At 37.2% G+C, this 13,947-nt stretch overlaps 1 protein-coding gene across 2 annotated transcripts in view; it reads left to right on the top strand.

The window, feature by feature from the left end:
• Positions 1-11,429, top strand: part of MED14 (mediator complex subunit 14) — a 76,756-nt gene extending 65,327 nt beyond the window's left edge. For both annotated transcript variants that reach the window (XM_019747848.3, XM_019747847.3), the window contains 7 exons: positions 1,021-1,203; positions 2,143-2,378; positions 4,327-4,506; positions 4,600-4,707; positions 6,097-6,222; positions 6,607-6,799; positions 9,298-11,429. In XM_019747848.3, the coding sequence (XP_019603407.1) occupies positions 1,021-1,203; positions 2,143-2,378; positions 4,327-4,506; positions 4,600-4,707; positions 6,097-6,222; positions 6,607-6,799; positions 9,298-9,371 (1,100 nt within the window). In that variant the 3' untranslated portion in view covers positions 9,372-11,429. The remainder of the gene's footprint in view (positions 1-1,020; positions 1,204-2,142; positions 2,379-4,326; positions 4,507-4,599; positions 4,708-6,096; positions 6,223-6,606; positions 6,800-9,297) is intronic.
• The last annotated feature ends 2,518 nt before the right edge of the window (positions 11,430-13,947 follow it).

The following is a 13,947-nucleotide window of genomic DNA, read 5'->3' as shown; positions in this document are numbered from 1 at the left end:
ATGTTTCCATTTTTTCACAGCTAAAAATGGTGTTATTTATGCTCACACGATTATTTCCTTAAGTTCCTAGAAGTGGAATTGCTGTCTCAAAGGGTGTGAGAAATTCTAAAGATTTTGAAACATTTTGCAAATTGCCCACCTGAAAGGCTATACCAATTTCCTCTAGTATCATACAAGAATGTCTGTTTTCCTGCATCATTGCCAACACAGGGTATTATGATTTTTTAAAATCTTGGTCATTTTGATAGGTAAAAAATGGTAACTTATTTAACGTGCATTTATTAGTGAAGTTCACTGGTCTTTAGTGTTTATTTTATGCCTGCCAGTTTATACCCTTTGCCTTTGTTCTTATGTTTTTTTCTTACCAATTTGTAAGGACCATTTACTCTCTGATATGGTAGAAGTATTTTCTCAGTTTGTCATTTGGTTACAAAGGGGTATAAATAATACGTTAAAGGTATCTGTCTGCAGGATGAAATTTAAATAACAAATTGTTCACAAAGTAACTGCTTTCAAAACTTGATTCTTTGGCTCATTTCTTAGTCAGCGTAGCCTTTACTAAATAAAGAAAATAGAAAATGTCCCTCTCCTCAGCCTTCTCTGAATAGAATGAAAACCATTTGTCAGGGTTAGTTTAAAAATAATAAAGATTTCTTTCCTTAAAGGAGCTTTGAGATTTTTTTTTTTTTTGGCTTAATATTTTCAAATATATAGTAGGTTGTTACATGGTGTAAATTATTACATATTACACATCTTAAAGCTTATGTGAAGGTAAAGGTAAATTTTATCCTTTCTCAGTCTTTTTATCTTTCTAATTTTTATATCATGTTTAAAAGTACATAAACTGCACAAAATAGAGAGTCAGATGTGTCATTCTAAGGAACATCATGCTTCAGTGAAATATCTTACTGAAAAATAATAAAATTATCACCAGGTAGGGTATAAGCATTTAAATGCTGTGAAGTACTTTTCAGTTATTAAAATACAGGTTTTGAAAACCGTTTGTTTACTTGTTGACAGGAACCCTGGACCCCAGTTCTCCATACACTATGGTGTCACCAAGTGGACGAGCAGGAAACTGGCCGGGGTCTCCTCAAGTGTCTGGCCCATCACCAGCGACACGGTTGCCTGGTATGTCACCCGCCAATCCATCACTACATTCTCCTGTTCCAGATGCTTCTCATTCCCCTCGAGCTGGAACAAGTGAGTTGTAATCATTTTTATGTTTGCTTTTGGTTTAATCAACAAGTGACCTATTTTATTTCATTCTCACATTTGAAAATCATGAGCTACTTGTTGAATGGGGATACTTAATAACTTCAACTTTTATCCATTTAGTAAATCAGTTGTAACAATAGTTAATTGGCAAAGTCAGACAAAACATAAAAAAGAAATGTCTCCTACAGAAGTCTTCTGAGGTAAGACCCAGTACCTCTGTTATGACTACTATTTTAGCTGTAATACTAGACCTTAAAAGATACCTAAAGTTAACTGATAAAGGTTCTGCAGATTAACACACAAGGAAGAGTTGTACAAATATGTTAGCTTTTGCTGCCTGACTTTTAGTGGCTTAAAACAATTGTATGTTCGCTCACCATTCTGCAGCTGAGCCCAGCTGGGTGATTCTTTCAGCCTCTGCTGGGCTCACTCATGCATCTGTGGTCAGCTCCGGGGTTGTCTGGGGCCTGGTTGATTTAGGATGCCCTCGGCTGGCAAGGCTTCTCTGTGTTCCGTGTGGTCTCATACTTGATCATGAGCTTGTTCACCTGGTGATTGGACAGGAGGCTCCAAGAAACTGAATGAAAAACCTAGGCTTGCAGCTGGCAGTGCATCACTTCCACTGCATTCTGTAGGCTACTGCGAGTCACAAAGCCAACCCAGGTTCTAGGTGGAGAAATAGAATCCACCCCTCCTTGAAGGAATTGTGGCCAAGTCTTATTATTGCAAGGGAGTTGTCCACATGGAGAATAACGGTGGCTGTTTTTGCTAAGAGAAAGCTGATATATGATTGTTACACCACAAGGAGTAACTAAAACAGTATGGATTGCTGTAGAATATCAAAGGTTTGTAATAAAAGCAAAGCAAGGAACAATGAGATAATATGTATTTATAAATGAAACAACATGTTTTCCTTCTCAAAAGGTTCCCAAACGATGCCAACAAACATGCCCCCACCTCGTAAACTACCTCAGCGCTCCTGGGCAGCCTCCATACCCACCATCCTCACTCACAGTGCCTTGAACATTTTACTGCTGCCCTCTCCAACGCCAGGCCTCGTACCTGGCCTGGCAGGTAGTTACCTTTGTTCTCCACTTGAGAGATTCCTCGGATCGGTCATCATGAGACGACACCTTCAAAGAATTATTCAACAAGAAACGGTATGGGTGCCTGGTGAACTAACTCATAAGTGGTGATTGTCAAAGGCAAGTGCTACGTTGCCCCTCAGAATAGGATCTGAACTAAAGTGATATTCCCTCATCTCCTTTAACCAACTTGTTACAATTATGCTTTCACCCAGCCCTAGCATTAAAAATGGATTCCATTATTTTCTTTTTCATTCTTATGTTAACATATTCCTTCATTTTATAATTTGCCATGCTGTGGTTAACATGGACCTGGAGCTAGGTCCGCACAGTACCATAGGACAGTGCGCCCAGGATCTGGCTTTGCAGAGAATAGCATGTGAGTAACTACTTGTTCTCTAGAATGCTTTTGCCGGCAGGCTGACTTTGAATCTGAGTCTCTATTGAGATAAAATTAATTATGATCACAAGGATAAAAGCTGCTTTTTAAAATGCACGAGCAATTGAATTGATTTAAAAACCCTTATAGAAAAGACCTTTTAACCTATTATGCTATGGTGATACCTTTAGTTCAGAGTTGAGAGTACCCATTCTCGAGTCCGGCTGCCTGAGTTTATAGCCAGGCCCTGCCACCTGCTAGTAAGAGCTCGGGCAAATTTCTTCACCTTTTTGATAATAGTAGGTAATTCTACCTAACTCATAACAGTTGTAGGAATTTGAGATATTTCATATAACGCCTATAGCATAATGTCTTGGTATTCAGTGCATATTAGTTATTTATAATTATTATTGTTGTTGATGTATATATGTGTTAATGAGGTGGTAGTCGGAATAGTGAATGTTGAAAATATCTACTCCAAGGATGGCATCAAGCGATTTTGTAACCTTTATATTCAGATTTGAAGAAAATAGAAGTTTTAACATAAGTTGAATAAATTAGCATTTGAAATGGTAATCATCAGACCTGTGATCTAGCCTCTACTCTGCCATTTTGAAACTCATTTTGCTCATTTGCATGATCAACATATTAGGCTAGAGCAGAGGTCAATAAACTGGGCCTGGAGGCGGGCAACTCCTGCCCACCAGCTGTTTTCATAAACAAAGTTTTATTAGAACACAGCCACTTCCACTCAATTACGAATTGTCATAAGGCTGCTTTCAGCTACAGTGGCATCATTGAGTGGTTGCAACAGAGTCCATATAGCCTAAAGTACTTACCAACCCCTTGGCTAGCATAAGGTCCCAATCCAGATCTAACGTTTTGTAATTGTACTCTTTATTCTTTTTTCCTAATGTGCCATTGTTTTAAAAACTTGCTATTGTGGGAAATTTTAAGCATATACAAAAGTAGAATTGGATAATAAACCTCTCTGTTCTCATCACCCACCTTCAACAGTGAACACACATCAATATTGTTTCATCTATAGTTCCTCCCAAATTGTTTGATAGCAAATTCCAGACATCATTTCATCCATAAATACAATTTCATTATCATCAAATATCTAGCTGGTGTCCAGATTTCCCGTTACCACCGTTTTTACAGTGTGAATCAGAATCCAAACAAGTTTTTAAGTCCCTTTCAAAACTATTGATTCCCCCTCCACTTCTCACATGATTTATTTGTTGAAGAAACCATATCATTTGTCCTGTAGAGTTTCTCACAGTCTGGATTTTGCTGATTGCATCCCTTTGGAATCATTTATCATGTTCTTTGGCCTCCATATTTCTATAATATGGATCAATCCCGTGGATCTAACTACTGAATCCAGGCTCGAGTTGGTTGTTGCAAGAATATTTCATAGGTGGTGTTACGCTCTTCCATCAAGAGACGTATGATGTCTGATTGCTTTTCTTTGTGATGTTGTTAGCAGTCGTTGGTGCTCAGTGCCTAGATACCTTCGTTTAGGAACAGGTGTCAACTGAATTGTTTTCTTTTTGAAACAGTTCTGTAGGTAACATTTTCATTGTCTCTTCATCTTACATGTTGTCTCACGGTGACTTGATGCATCCTTTTTTTTTGCAGCTGCAGCTGATAAATTCCAATGAACCCGGAGTGATTATGTTTAAGACGGATGCGCTGAAATGCAGAGTAGCCCTTAGTCCCAAAACCAACCAAACCCTTCAGCTAAAAGTGACACCTGAGAATGCAGGACAGTGGAAACCTGAAGAACTTCAAGTTTTGGAGAAATTCTTTGAAACAAGAGTATGTGTTTGTTAATGCATAATTTTAATAAAATCAATGAAACAGAAGAGTCAAGGTAGAATGAAGAATAACTTGCTTTATTTATCCCTGTAGGTTGCAGGACCTCCATTTAAAGCCAATACATTAATAGCCTTCACCAAGCTATTAGGAGCTCCTACACACATCCTCAGGGACTGTGTGCATATTATGAAACTGGAGCTGGTAAGTTACAGAGATACATAAACTTTTATAGCCAGGTTGATTTGAGTTTGGAGGTGGTGGGAGCAGTGTTTATTAGTTTTCACCCATTTAGGTCCTTCCATTTTTCTCTTAAATTCTTCTTAATTTCTAACTTAAATTTTGTCTTTGAATAGGTAACACAATCCTCTTGTATCTTTTAAATTTAGAACAAGATGCTACAGTGGGAAATTTCCCATCCATCCCTGTCCAGCCATCTAGTCCCCTCTCCACAGGCAACCCAAGTTACCAGTGGCTTACCTTTTATAAAAGCAAATACGTTTAATATACACTCTTCCTACTCAGTAACCCTCCCATGGTTTCTTCTAACACTATCATCGATTCATTTTTTAAATTATTTAAATTTTTATCCATTTTAAGTATATCTTGGTGTCAAATATGAGGTATGGATCCAACTTTTTCAGATGCCCCTAAATGCTCTAATGCCATTTATCAAAAAAATCTTGTCATCTTCTCTGGGAGATTTTTAATCCCTCTTTTTTCCTATGAAACTATACAATTACATAGATGGAATCCAGGTGACAGCTGATTATATTTTTCTAATCTTACAGTAGTCCTTTCATTTTAATTTTCTAGTATTGCTTTGGGTAATTATAAATACCTCATTCCGTTTTTCACTTGGCGTTTTAATATCGGGACAGTAATGTTTCTTTGGTAATAGTCTCAGTATTTGGCTTTTGCTCTGATAGGCTCTAGGAAACATTATTTATGTCAAAAAATATCCACTTGGGTTTTTAAGGGAGTAAATATTTATGTGGCTAAAAAAAAGCACCAGTGGATATAATTTAAAATTATTAACACAGTTTGACTAGTTTGTTTTAGAAGGAATTGGAAATGAGACTGGGAAGTCTAGACTGGCACCAGTTAAGAGCTTTGAATGCCAGGTGTTGATCCTGGGAGGGGGTGGAGGGAACAACAGGTGTCACTGCATGTCACTGAACATTTGTGAGCTAGATTAGAACCATGCTGTAGGACGTTTGGCAGTGGCATAAGGATGGACTGGGAGAGGCAGCCACTAGAAGGGACTATTAGGAGAAGTAACAAAGCCTTGAGCTCAGCAGAATCAGTGAAAATAAAGAGGAAGTAACAGATGTCAGAGACACTGAAGAAGCAGAATCCGTAGGCCTTGGGAATTAATGAAGTGGGAGGGGAGGAGGGGGAACATCACATAAATCCAGAATTGACTTTTCAGTTAGTAACTTCACTCACGTATATATTTCCTTTGGGAAAAAAAATGCAGGTTATCAACTTGATGTTCTGTTGATAAGTATAAAATATCTAACCTTTCAGATTCCTGATGTTCATATGAGTTTATCTTGATTTTGTTTGTTTGTTTTTCCCCCAAAAAAACAGTTTCCTGACCAGGCAACACAGCTGAAATGGAACGTTCAGTTTTGCCTGACGATCCCTCCTAGCGCACCGCCAATTGCACCTCCTGGGACTCCTGCTGTGGTGCTGAAATCCAAAATGCTATTTTTTGTAAGTACCACCCAGTGTGTGTGTGTTGCGGAGGTTCTGAGGAAAAAGCCATGTGAGGCTAATAGAGCAACTTTGTGATAACTGGAGAAATCATCTTTGCTGCCAAACATAGGCCCGGATTCCTTAATTGTCAGTTTGGACTTCATGTAATCCTGGTTCCTTTAGGAATAACAGAAAGTTATTGAACTAGATAGTTGTGTGACAGTTGCATCTTAATCATAATATTCAGTTGTTTGTCACTTTTCTTGTCACATTTTTCTTTTGCTTGATGTATCTTAATGTGACAGTAGAGAGAGTAAATGATAGTACCTTTGATACCTTTAGTCAAATGTTTTATTTTCTTACTGTGTTTTTCTTCTCTTTGTGTGTGTTGTGTGTCTACAGCTTCAACTAACTCAGAAAACATCGGTCCCTCCCCAAGAACCTGTTAGTATTATAGTTCCAATCATTTATGACATGGCTTCAGGTACCACCCAGCAGGCAGACATTCCCAGGCAGCAGAACTCTTCTGTTGCTGCTCCCATGATGGTCAGCAACATTCTGAAGAGGTTTGCAGAGATGAACCCACCACGACAAGGTACATGACCAGTAGATGGTATTTTATTGCATATATGTTGTAAGAGTTCTTTTGAGAGATTTCCCCTTCTCCCCTCTGCTCTCTCCTTACCCACTTTGCCCCCAATTCTAGTAATAGAGCTCTGGTTGCTGTGGCCCTCTTAATGTCTGCCTGTCGCTTTCTTCCTTTCTCACTGGCTCTTCGTTTTTGTCCATGTCTCTGCTGCCTGGACTTTATTTTTGTTAGTGATTTACTATTGGGACTGACCCAGTTGCTAATGCCAGAAGCTTGTATTTATAGCACACATTGCCACAAAGCCCTAGGTTAGGATGATAGAATTTTCCATGGCTGTAATTCCTGCCCTACCATCGAGACCTGCCACTCTGTACATCACCAAGTTGAAATGCATGTCGGTTTCTCATATTTCATGGTTCAATCATGAATAGAATAATATCATTCAAAGTTCTGTATCTTCTAAATGTTTTGTGAAGAATAAAAGCTGATACAAATGGCATCGCTGCTTTTTGGGCTCCTTATATAAGTTCAGGCGGGTGCAAGGGAACCTTTTCACCAAGTGCACAATGAAGCTCTCACACTGAGCATTTCCAAGAAAACCAGAATGTTTCTGGCAAGATAAACAAGGTCCCTTCAATACTGTAGTAGCCTATGCTTAACACATAACTCCTGGCAGTGCTAAATTTTTGGTTATAAAACATAAAGCTCAGCAAAGAGAACTTGTCTTCCATTTTGCTATTTCTAATAATAAGGAAATTAAATTTGCTTATTTCTAATATTAAGGAAGTTCTCTGTATCTTTCTGTTTAGAATAGTAACAACAGAATTATGTTTTTAAATGAGAGAAAGTTGTTCTCTGAAACATTTTTAGATACAACAGTGTCAAAATTTTACTAGAAATAGGAATCATGAGAGAAGTTACATTTTTAGCTGTTTGTTTCCCCATATTGTGTACATAGGCAAGTTCTCACTCAAGTATAATTTATAAGGAATGCACTGGGCAGTAGAGAAGGGTATGCTTCTTTTGTTGTAATACTTCTTCCACTTCTTACAATTTTCTGCGTTCATCCTTTGACTTATGTCTTCTTTCAGCTAAAAATAGGTCCTTAAGAATCAAAGTTTAAAGCTATCAGCATAGTCAAAGTAGCAGTCCAGTAGAACTTTAACAAAACACCATTCTTTCACAAGCAGATGACTGTCATGTCTTATGGAATTTGAAATTAAAAGGAAAGAATGTTTTTATCCTGTTGAGATCAGGCAAGTTTTTCTACTTATCAGTAACAAAAACGTGTTTTTAAAAAAGAAAGATAAAACTTCTTTTATTTAAGAAATTGTTGGGGTATTTTGGAAGTGTTTTTCTTATTTTCTTTTATTTCTGCCTTAGCCTGGTTCATTTTCTTTCTGTACCTTAGTTTTCCAGTGGTTGGAGAGAAGATTGCAGTAACTTACACAGGGTCACTGCCCATCCTGCCCTTTGCCAGAGGCCATTATTTAATTGAGGTGTTCAGTTCTCTCACTTTTCAGCCACTGTAGTGTTCGGCTGTCCTCTAGGGAAGGAATCCAACTTTTGGTTCATAATATTTACAACTGGTTTGGGTTTCTTATATTGAAATACTTATAATATTTATAAGAAGGAAGAGACAGGGTATTGGTTTCTTTGAACAAAGGGGAAATTTGAGAGGATGAATCATTAACCTCCCGCACCCCTCCCCCAGCCCCCGTTCCCAAATCCATCACTTCCCCTCCTGGTGAAGTGCTTTTAAGAAAAAACACTTTATTTTTGTATTAATTGATTTTAATGTTGAACTCCAGAAGTTGATCATTTCCTTAAAATTTGGGAGAAAACTCCAGTAGATGTCATAGAACTGTACTGTCCAATATAACTGTCACTAGCCACATGTGGCTATTTAGATTTATCTAATTATTGTATCTAATTAGCATTAAATACAATTTAACATTCAGTTCCTCAGTCACACTAGTTAGAAGTGCTCAGTAGCCATAGTGCATGTATAGAGGATTTCCATCATCACAGAAAATTCTATTGGACAGTGCTGTCACAGAAATTTTATCTGACCTTTAATGCAACATTAGAAGGACACCATTGAAGTTGTAACTGATGCATAAGTATAAACTACATAGATCTTTTCATTAGATTCAAAACGCATAAGCAAGTTGTCAGTAGTCTTAAAACCCAACTTCAGAGGCTTACCCAGTGCTCCAGTGTTTCTATATTGAAATTCTAGGCATGTCTTCTTAAATTCAAACCTAAATTTTGGGCTTACCCAAAATTTCCTCATGAGGAAAAAAAAACCCAAACCAAATTATCATCTGATACTTAACACCAAAGCTTAATCCCCTATAACCTGTGCAGTTAAAATTTACTCTTTTATTTTGATCTTTAAAGTTCTTGCTAATTTTAGATTTAATTACCCCTACCCCCACCGGTGTGTTAACATCATCTTTCCTGTATTGCGAATAGCTAATGACCATTTTTCTCTGTTGCAGGTGAATGCACAATATTTGCAGCTGTTGGTGATTTAATGGCTAATCTTACACTGCCCCCTGGTGGGCGTCCATAGACACTATTGTTTTTAAACCAGGAAGGCTGACAAATGAGACAAAACAACAAAAAAAAATCTGAATTCAGCCTTCAGTTTAAAAAAGAAAAAGGACTTTTTTGACTTTTAAGAGCTTAATATTCTAAACTGGCAAAAACTTTCAGGGTGCACTTCTTTCATCAAAAAAGACCATCAATCTTTTGTATAGTGAACTTGTATAGTGTGTTTAAATGGGACACGTTTCAAAGTAGGAAATACATCCGTGTCCGCTTGCCAGTAATAGATTTAATATTCTGTTTTATACTATAAAGTTACGGAAATGCCAAACTTGTTTATTTAATTGTTTTCCTATGTTTTGGGTGTAATAGTCCTTTTTGGTTTTTGTTTTGTTTTTTAAGGCAGGTCTGTCATTTTTGAATACTGTAAAACTGTGATAAACTTTATATTGAAGCTGTATTTTAATATGACCGCTTTGAATCCTTACATGAAAATGTTCTGGGAGTTGTTATAAACACATCCCAAAGAAGCAATATTTAATAAAACTAGGTTAAAAAAAAAACAGTGACACTCACTTGTGTGTATATCAGCTCTATAGACTTCTCAGGGCCTCCCTTCATCTTTAACCTGGTGGGGCCAACAATTTTTAATAATACATGTCTGAAATTTGATAACATCTGCTTCTTCATTTCCAGTTTATTTTCTTCAAACATTCCTAAATTGACTGGTGGTGAACGTTTAGCACCTTGGTTGTCTTTCAGTGTAAGATTTGAGTAAAAGGAAAAAACCCAGTCTTTGAGAAGAGACAGTGAGTACTTCATATTAATCAAGGATCCCAGATACTGGAATCATTCTGATCCGTTGAGGATGTGGTAACTTTTTCTGTTGGGCAAATTTAGTTTACAGGATACTTCTGCATACAGCATTAATTAGGAAACAGAACTTGAATGTTCTGCCTTTGCATGAAATTTCTGTGATGTTTCCTTATCTTGCTTAACTTCTCCCCCTTACCGTCCCCACCAAAATTGGGGTTATTCTAAACAATCCCAATTTAATTCACTGTCAACAAAACGATAACATGTTTTTCTTGGAAGAAACCTGGTCCAGTCCCCTCACTTTGAAGAATCCAAGATCCAGGGCCTGTCCGAGGTCAAATGGAGTTTCTGGTACTAACACATCTCAGCAGAGTTGCCTTTTGGAGCACTGTGTTGTCTCTCCCAGTCAGTCAGGGACTTGGATAAGCTTCGAAGAACGTGATCAGAAGCAAAGGTCTTCTGGTGACGATGTTATTTGGGAAAGTTTTTTAAATGATAATACCATGCTGAGTTATCTGGTCAGTGTAATATTGGTTCTCTACGAAATTTTAGACACTTTGTCTAATTCTACTTTAAGATGATTTAATTGAGCTTCTGTAACTATCAACTACCAAGTTCTAGTTTCAAGCATCTCACTGCAGCTATATCATATCTGTTCTCAACTTTGCTTGAGTCTCTATTCATTTCTGGTCAGAGTTGAGGCCTTCTTTGCCTTTCTTCTATATCTTATTTCTGCTTTCATCTCCTGCTTCTCGCCAAACTCGGCCGCTGTTCAGGAGCAGGTGACTAAACTTTTATCCTTCCTTTAACTTACCTTTTATCCTTCTGCTTCCAGTTCTCCTTATAGTGGTAATCATGTCAGTTTGGCAATCTAAGATGTCTTTATCAAGGGTCAGTCCTTTTCTGTTTGGAGCTGAATCCTTTCTTTCATGTAGAAATCTACATGTATATACAACAAATGTATTTTTATCTGTAGGGTAATATTGTCTCAAATAATTTTATTAATAGAGTTAACTTTTCAGGTATTTTCTCCTTTAAGTGTGGTTGGTTTTGAAATGTTAATTGCATTTTTAAACATGATGCATTCAGTACATTTTTTCCTAATTATAACTCGTCTCTGAATGCATTGTGCAAATCAAAAGTAAGATAGGATTCAGTGAACAAATTTGCTTTTGATGCTTATTAAGAGTATGCCCATGAATTTGAAATTTGATATCATGCTTGGTACTTGGAATTGCTATACTTGTATTAAAGCTTGAAAACACTAGCATTTGAATCTTAGGCTTCATCACAAACAATGTCTTTTGCCTCTTTTGTTACCCAGTTTTAAAGGGACTGGATGCCCATAGAGATTTTTCCTAGTAGTTTGGGTCTTCAAGGTGTTTTCAATGTGATTTTAGTAATTTTAGTAATAAATAAAACTTATACAAGTTTCAGAGAACTACCAACTCTCTATTTAATTTTCATGAAGATGTTTTGGGTAGTAGTATAGTTTAATAGTAGTTTAACCCTGAAAGAAGAAATTGGTCCTAATTTGTCACCTTTTTTCTATCTGCTGAAATGCCATTTCAGAATGTATAGACGTACTTTCAGAATTAGAGAGGAAAAAAGCAAAAACTTCAATAAAACATGCCAAGTTATTAACGGGCTGAACCTTATATTTGAAAATTAACTGAGTGAACTAAGTGCAAGTGTAAACTAAAATATACATTATTTTGAATTTAAATACCACTAATAACTTTACTGTGTTGCAGTCAACACAGTAACCTGTTCAGCCACAGGATACTCATGGTTTGTCAGTCATTCTTTGGACCATGGTTAACACATTGTTTGTGGGAAACGAGTAAACTCGTCATATCGCCTCTAGTTGGAACCGGCAAAAATTTTGCAAAGTAAATAAATAGAGACCTCTTTTTAAACTAAAACACTGAAAGTTTCATAGAAAAATATCAAATAGATCGAAAGATATGAGTATTTTACGGAAAGTCTAATTTTGGCGAGAAAATGTCAAAAAAGCCCCGCGTTAGGATGCGATTTGGCGGGAAAATGCCCGCTTACAAAGTGTTAATTTGCTAATGCAGGAAGTGAAATTTTGCTACTCTAAATTCAGATCCAATTTCAACATTAAAAGTTGTTTCTCTCATGATTTTCCCCCCAAAGAAATACCTGTTACATTTTGCTTTCATATTTATCTCCCAAGTATTCTTGATATAAATATACTGAATATTCTTGATACTCAATATACTGAAAATTTTAACACAACTTAGTATTCAGGGAACTTAAGGGACAGAATGGGAAAATGTTAGTGTATGTTTCATTGTTAATTGTGGAATTTTGTTTTTCATTTGGTTTAATGGGAATTGATAGTGTGTCTAAGGGGATGGTTTTAAATTTATTTAGGGTAGATTTAGTATTGAGGTTGTTTAGAAAAAATTAGCAGAGGCCAACCAGAATTGTGCTGCACAATTCCAGGAGACCATGATCTCACAATTTTCTATAAATTGCCTTCATTTCCAAGTGGTGTGATTTGTTTAGATACTTTGCCCAGGAATATGACTGATTGATGAAGGGCACATTTAGGTCAGTATCAAATAATAGCTAATATTTACTGAGAGCTTCCTGTTGTCAGGCACTGTTCTAAGTATTTAATGTGTATTTAATCCTCACAACAATCCAAATGGAGTAGGTATTAATATCCTCCTTTTACAGATGAGTAAATGGAGGCCCAGAGAAATGATTTGCTGAGATCAAATTTAAGATTGCTTAAGATCAAACAAGCTAAGAAAGGACAGTTTGAGTCCAAACCTAGTTCTAAACACTGTGTCACTTTGCTGTGAACCGTGAAGACAGGGGGAGACTTCAGTCTCTTCCCTCAGAGCCTTCTGACTACACAGTTTTAACATGTTTTCCAAGCTCAAGAAGCTCACTAAGCAACTAAAACTGAGATGACCTCTTGTTGTTTGAAGTTGACAATCCATTGCCTTCTGACCCTCATGGCACAATTATTTGGAACTTAACTCAGACTATCTTACGCGAGGAGCACTAATTATACGGTGGTACCTCAGTTTTCTCACGTATTCTGTTCCGGAAGACTGTTCGAGTTCTGAAACATTCGAAAACCGAGGCCCAGTTTCCCCACAGAAATTAATGCAAAATGGATTAATCTGTTCCAGACCTTTAAAATCAACCTTTAAAATGGCAAATTTAGCATGAATTTTACTATCTAATGATACCATAGATCCATAAAATTTACCGCGTTCATAAACTGAAATGTTCATCAATGGAGACGTTCGAAAACCGAGGTATCACTGTATAATCAAGAGTACTAAATCTTAAAATTCGATGCTTCATGTTCATAGTAGAAGAAGCCCTTATCGGGCTCTGTCTGGGTGGTGCAGCCCTCCAGAATCCACCCTCAAGAGTCCAGGTGATGTGCCTTCCAGCTTGCCTCTGCTAGGTGGCCCAACGGGGGCTGTTTTTGAGCTTTGTGTCACCTGGCACACCGCAAACACATAATAGGTGGGGAGTACAGGCTATCACATTTCACTAATGGCCCCGATTTACTACAGCCAATCGGTGGGCTTAGGAACCAGTTAACTTACTAGAATTGTATAATGCGAGGAACATATGTAAATCAAGAAGTATGCCTTGAGCACCTACATCCTTACAATAAACAAAACCAAGCACAGACACCCGGAGGGAGTCGAATCCGGGGCTGACGAGGTCACAGTTTGGGGAAACAGAAAAGGGCGTTAACAGTTTAAGGTAGAGGCTTTCTGGGCAAG

Source organism: Rhinolophus sinicus, chromosome 18 (genome assembly GCF_057876585.1).
Source record: "Rhinolophus sinicus isolate RSI-liver-muscle chromosome 18, RSI-T2T, whole genome shotgun sequence".
Classification (NCBI taxonomy): Eukaryota; Metazoa; Chordata; class Mammalia; order Chiroptera; family Rhinolophidae; genus Rhinolophus; species Rhinolophus sinicus.
Note: the sequence above shows the minus strand (reverse complement) of the source record. Positions and strands in the feature narration are given on the sequence as shown.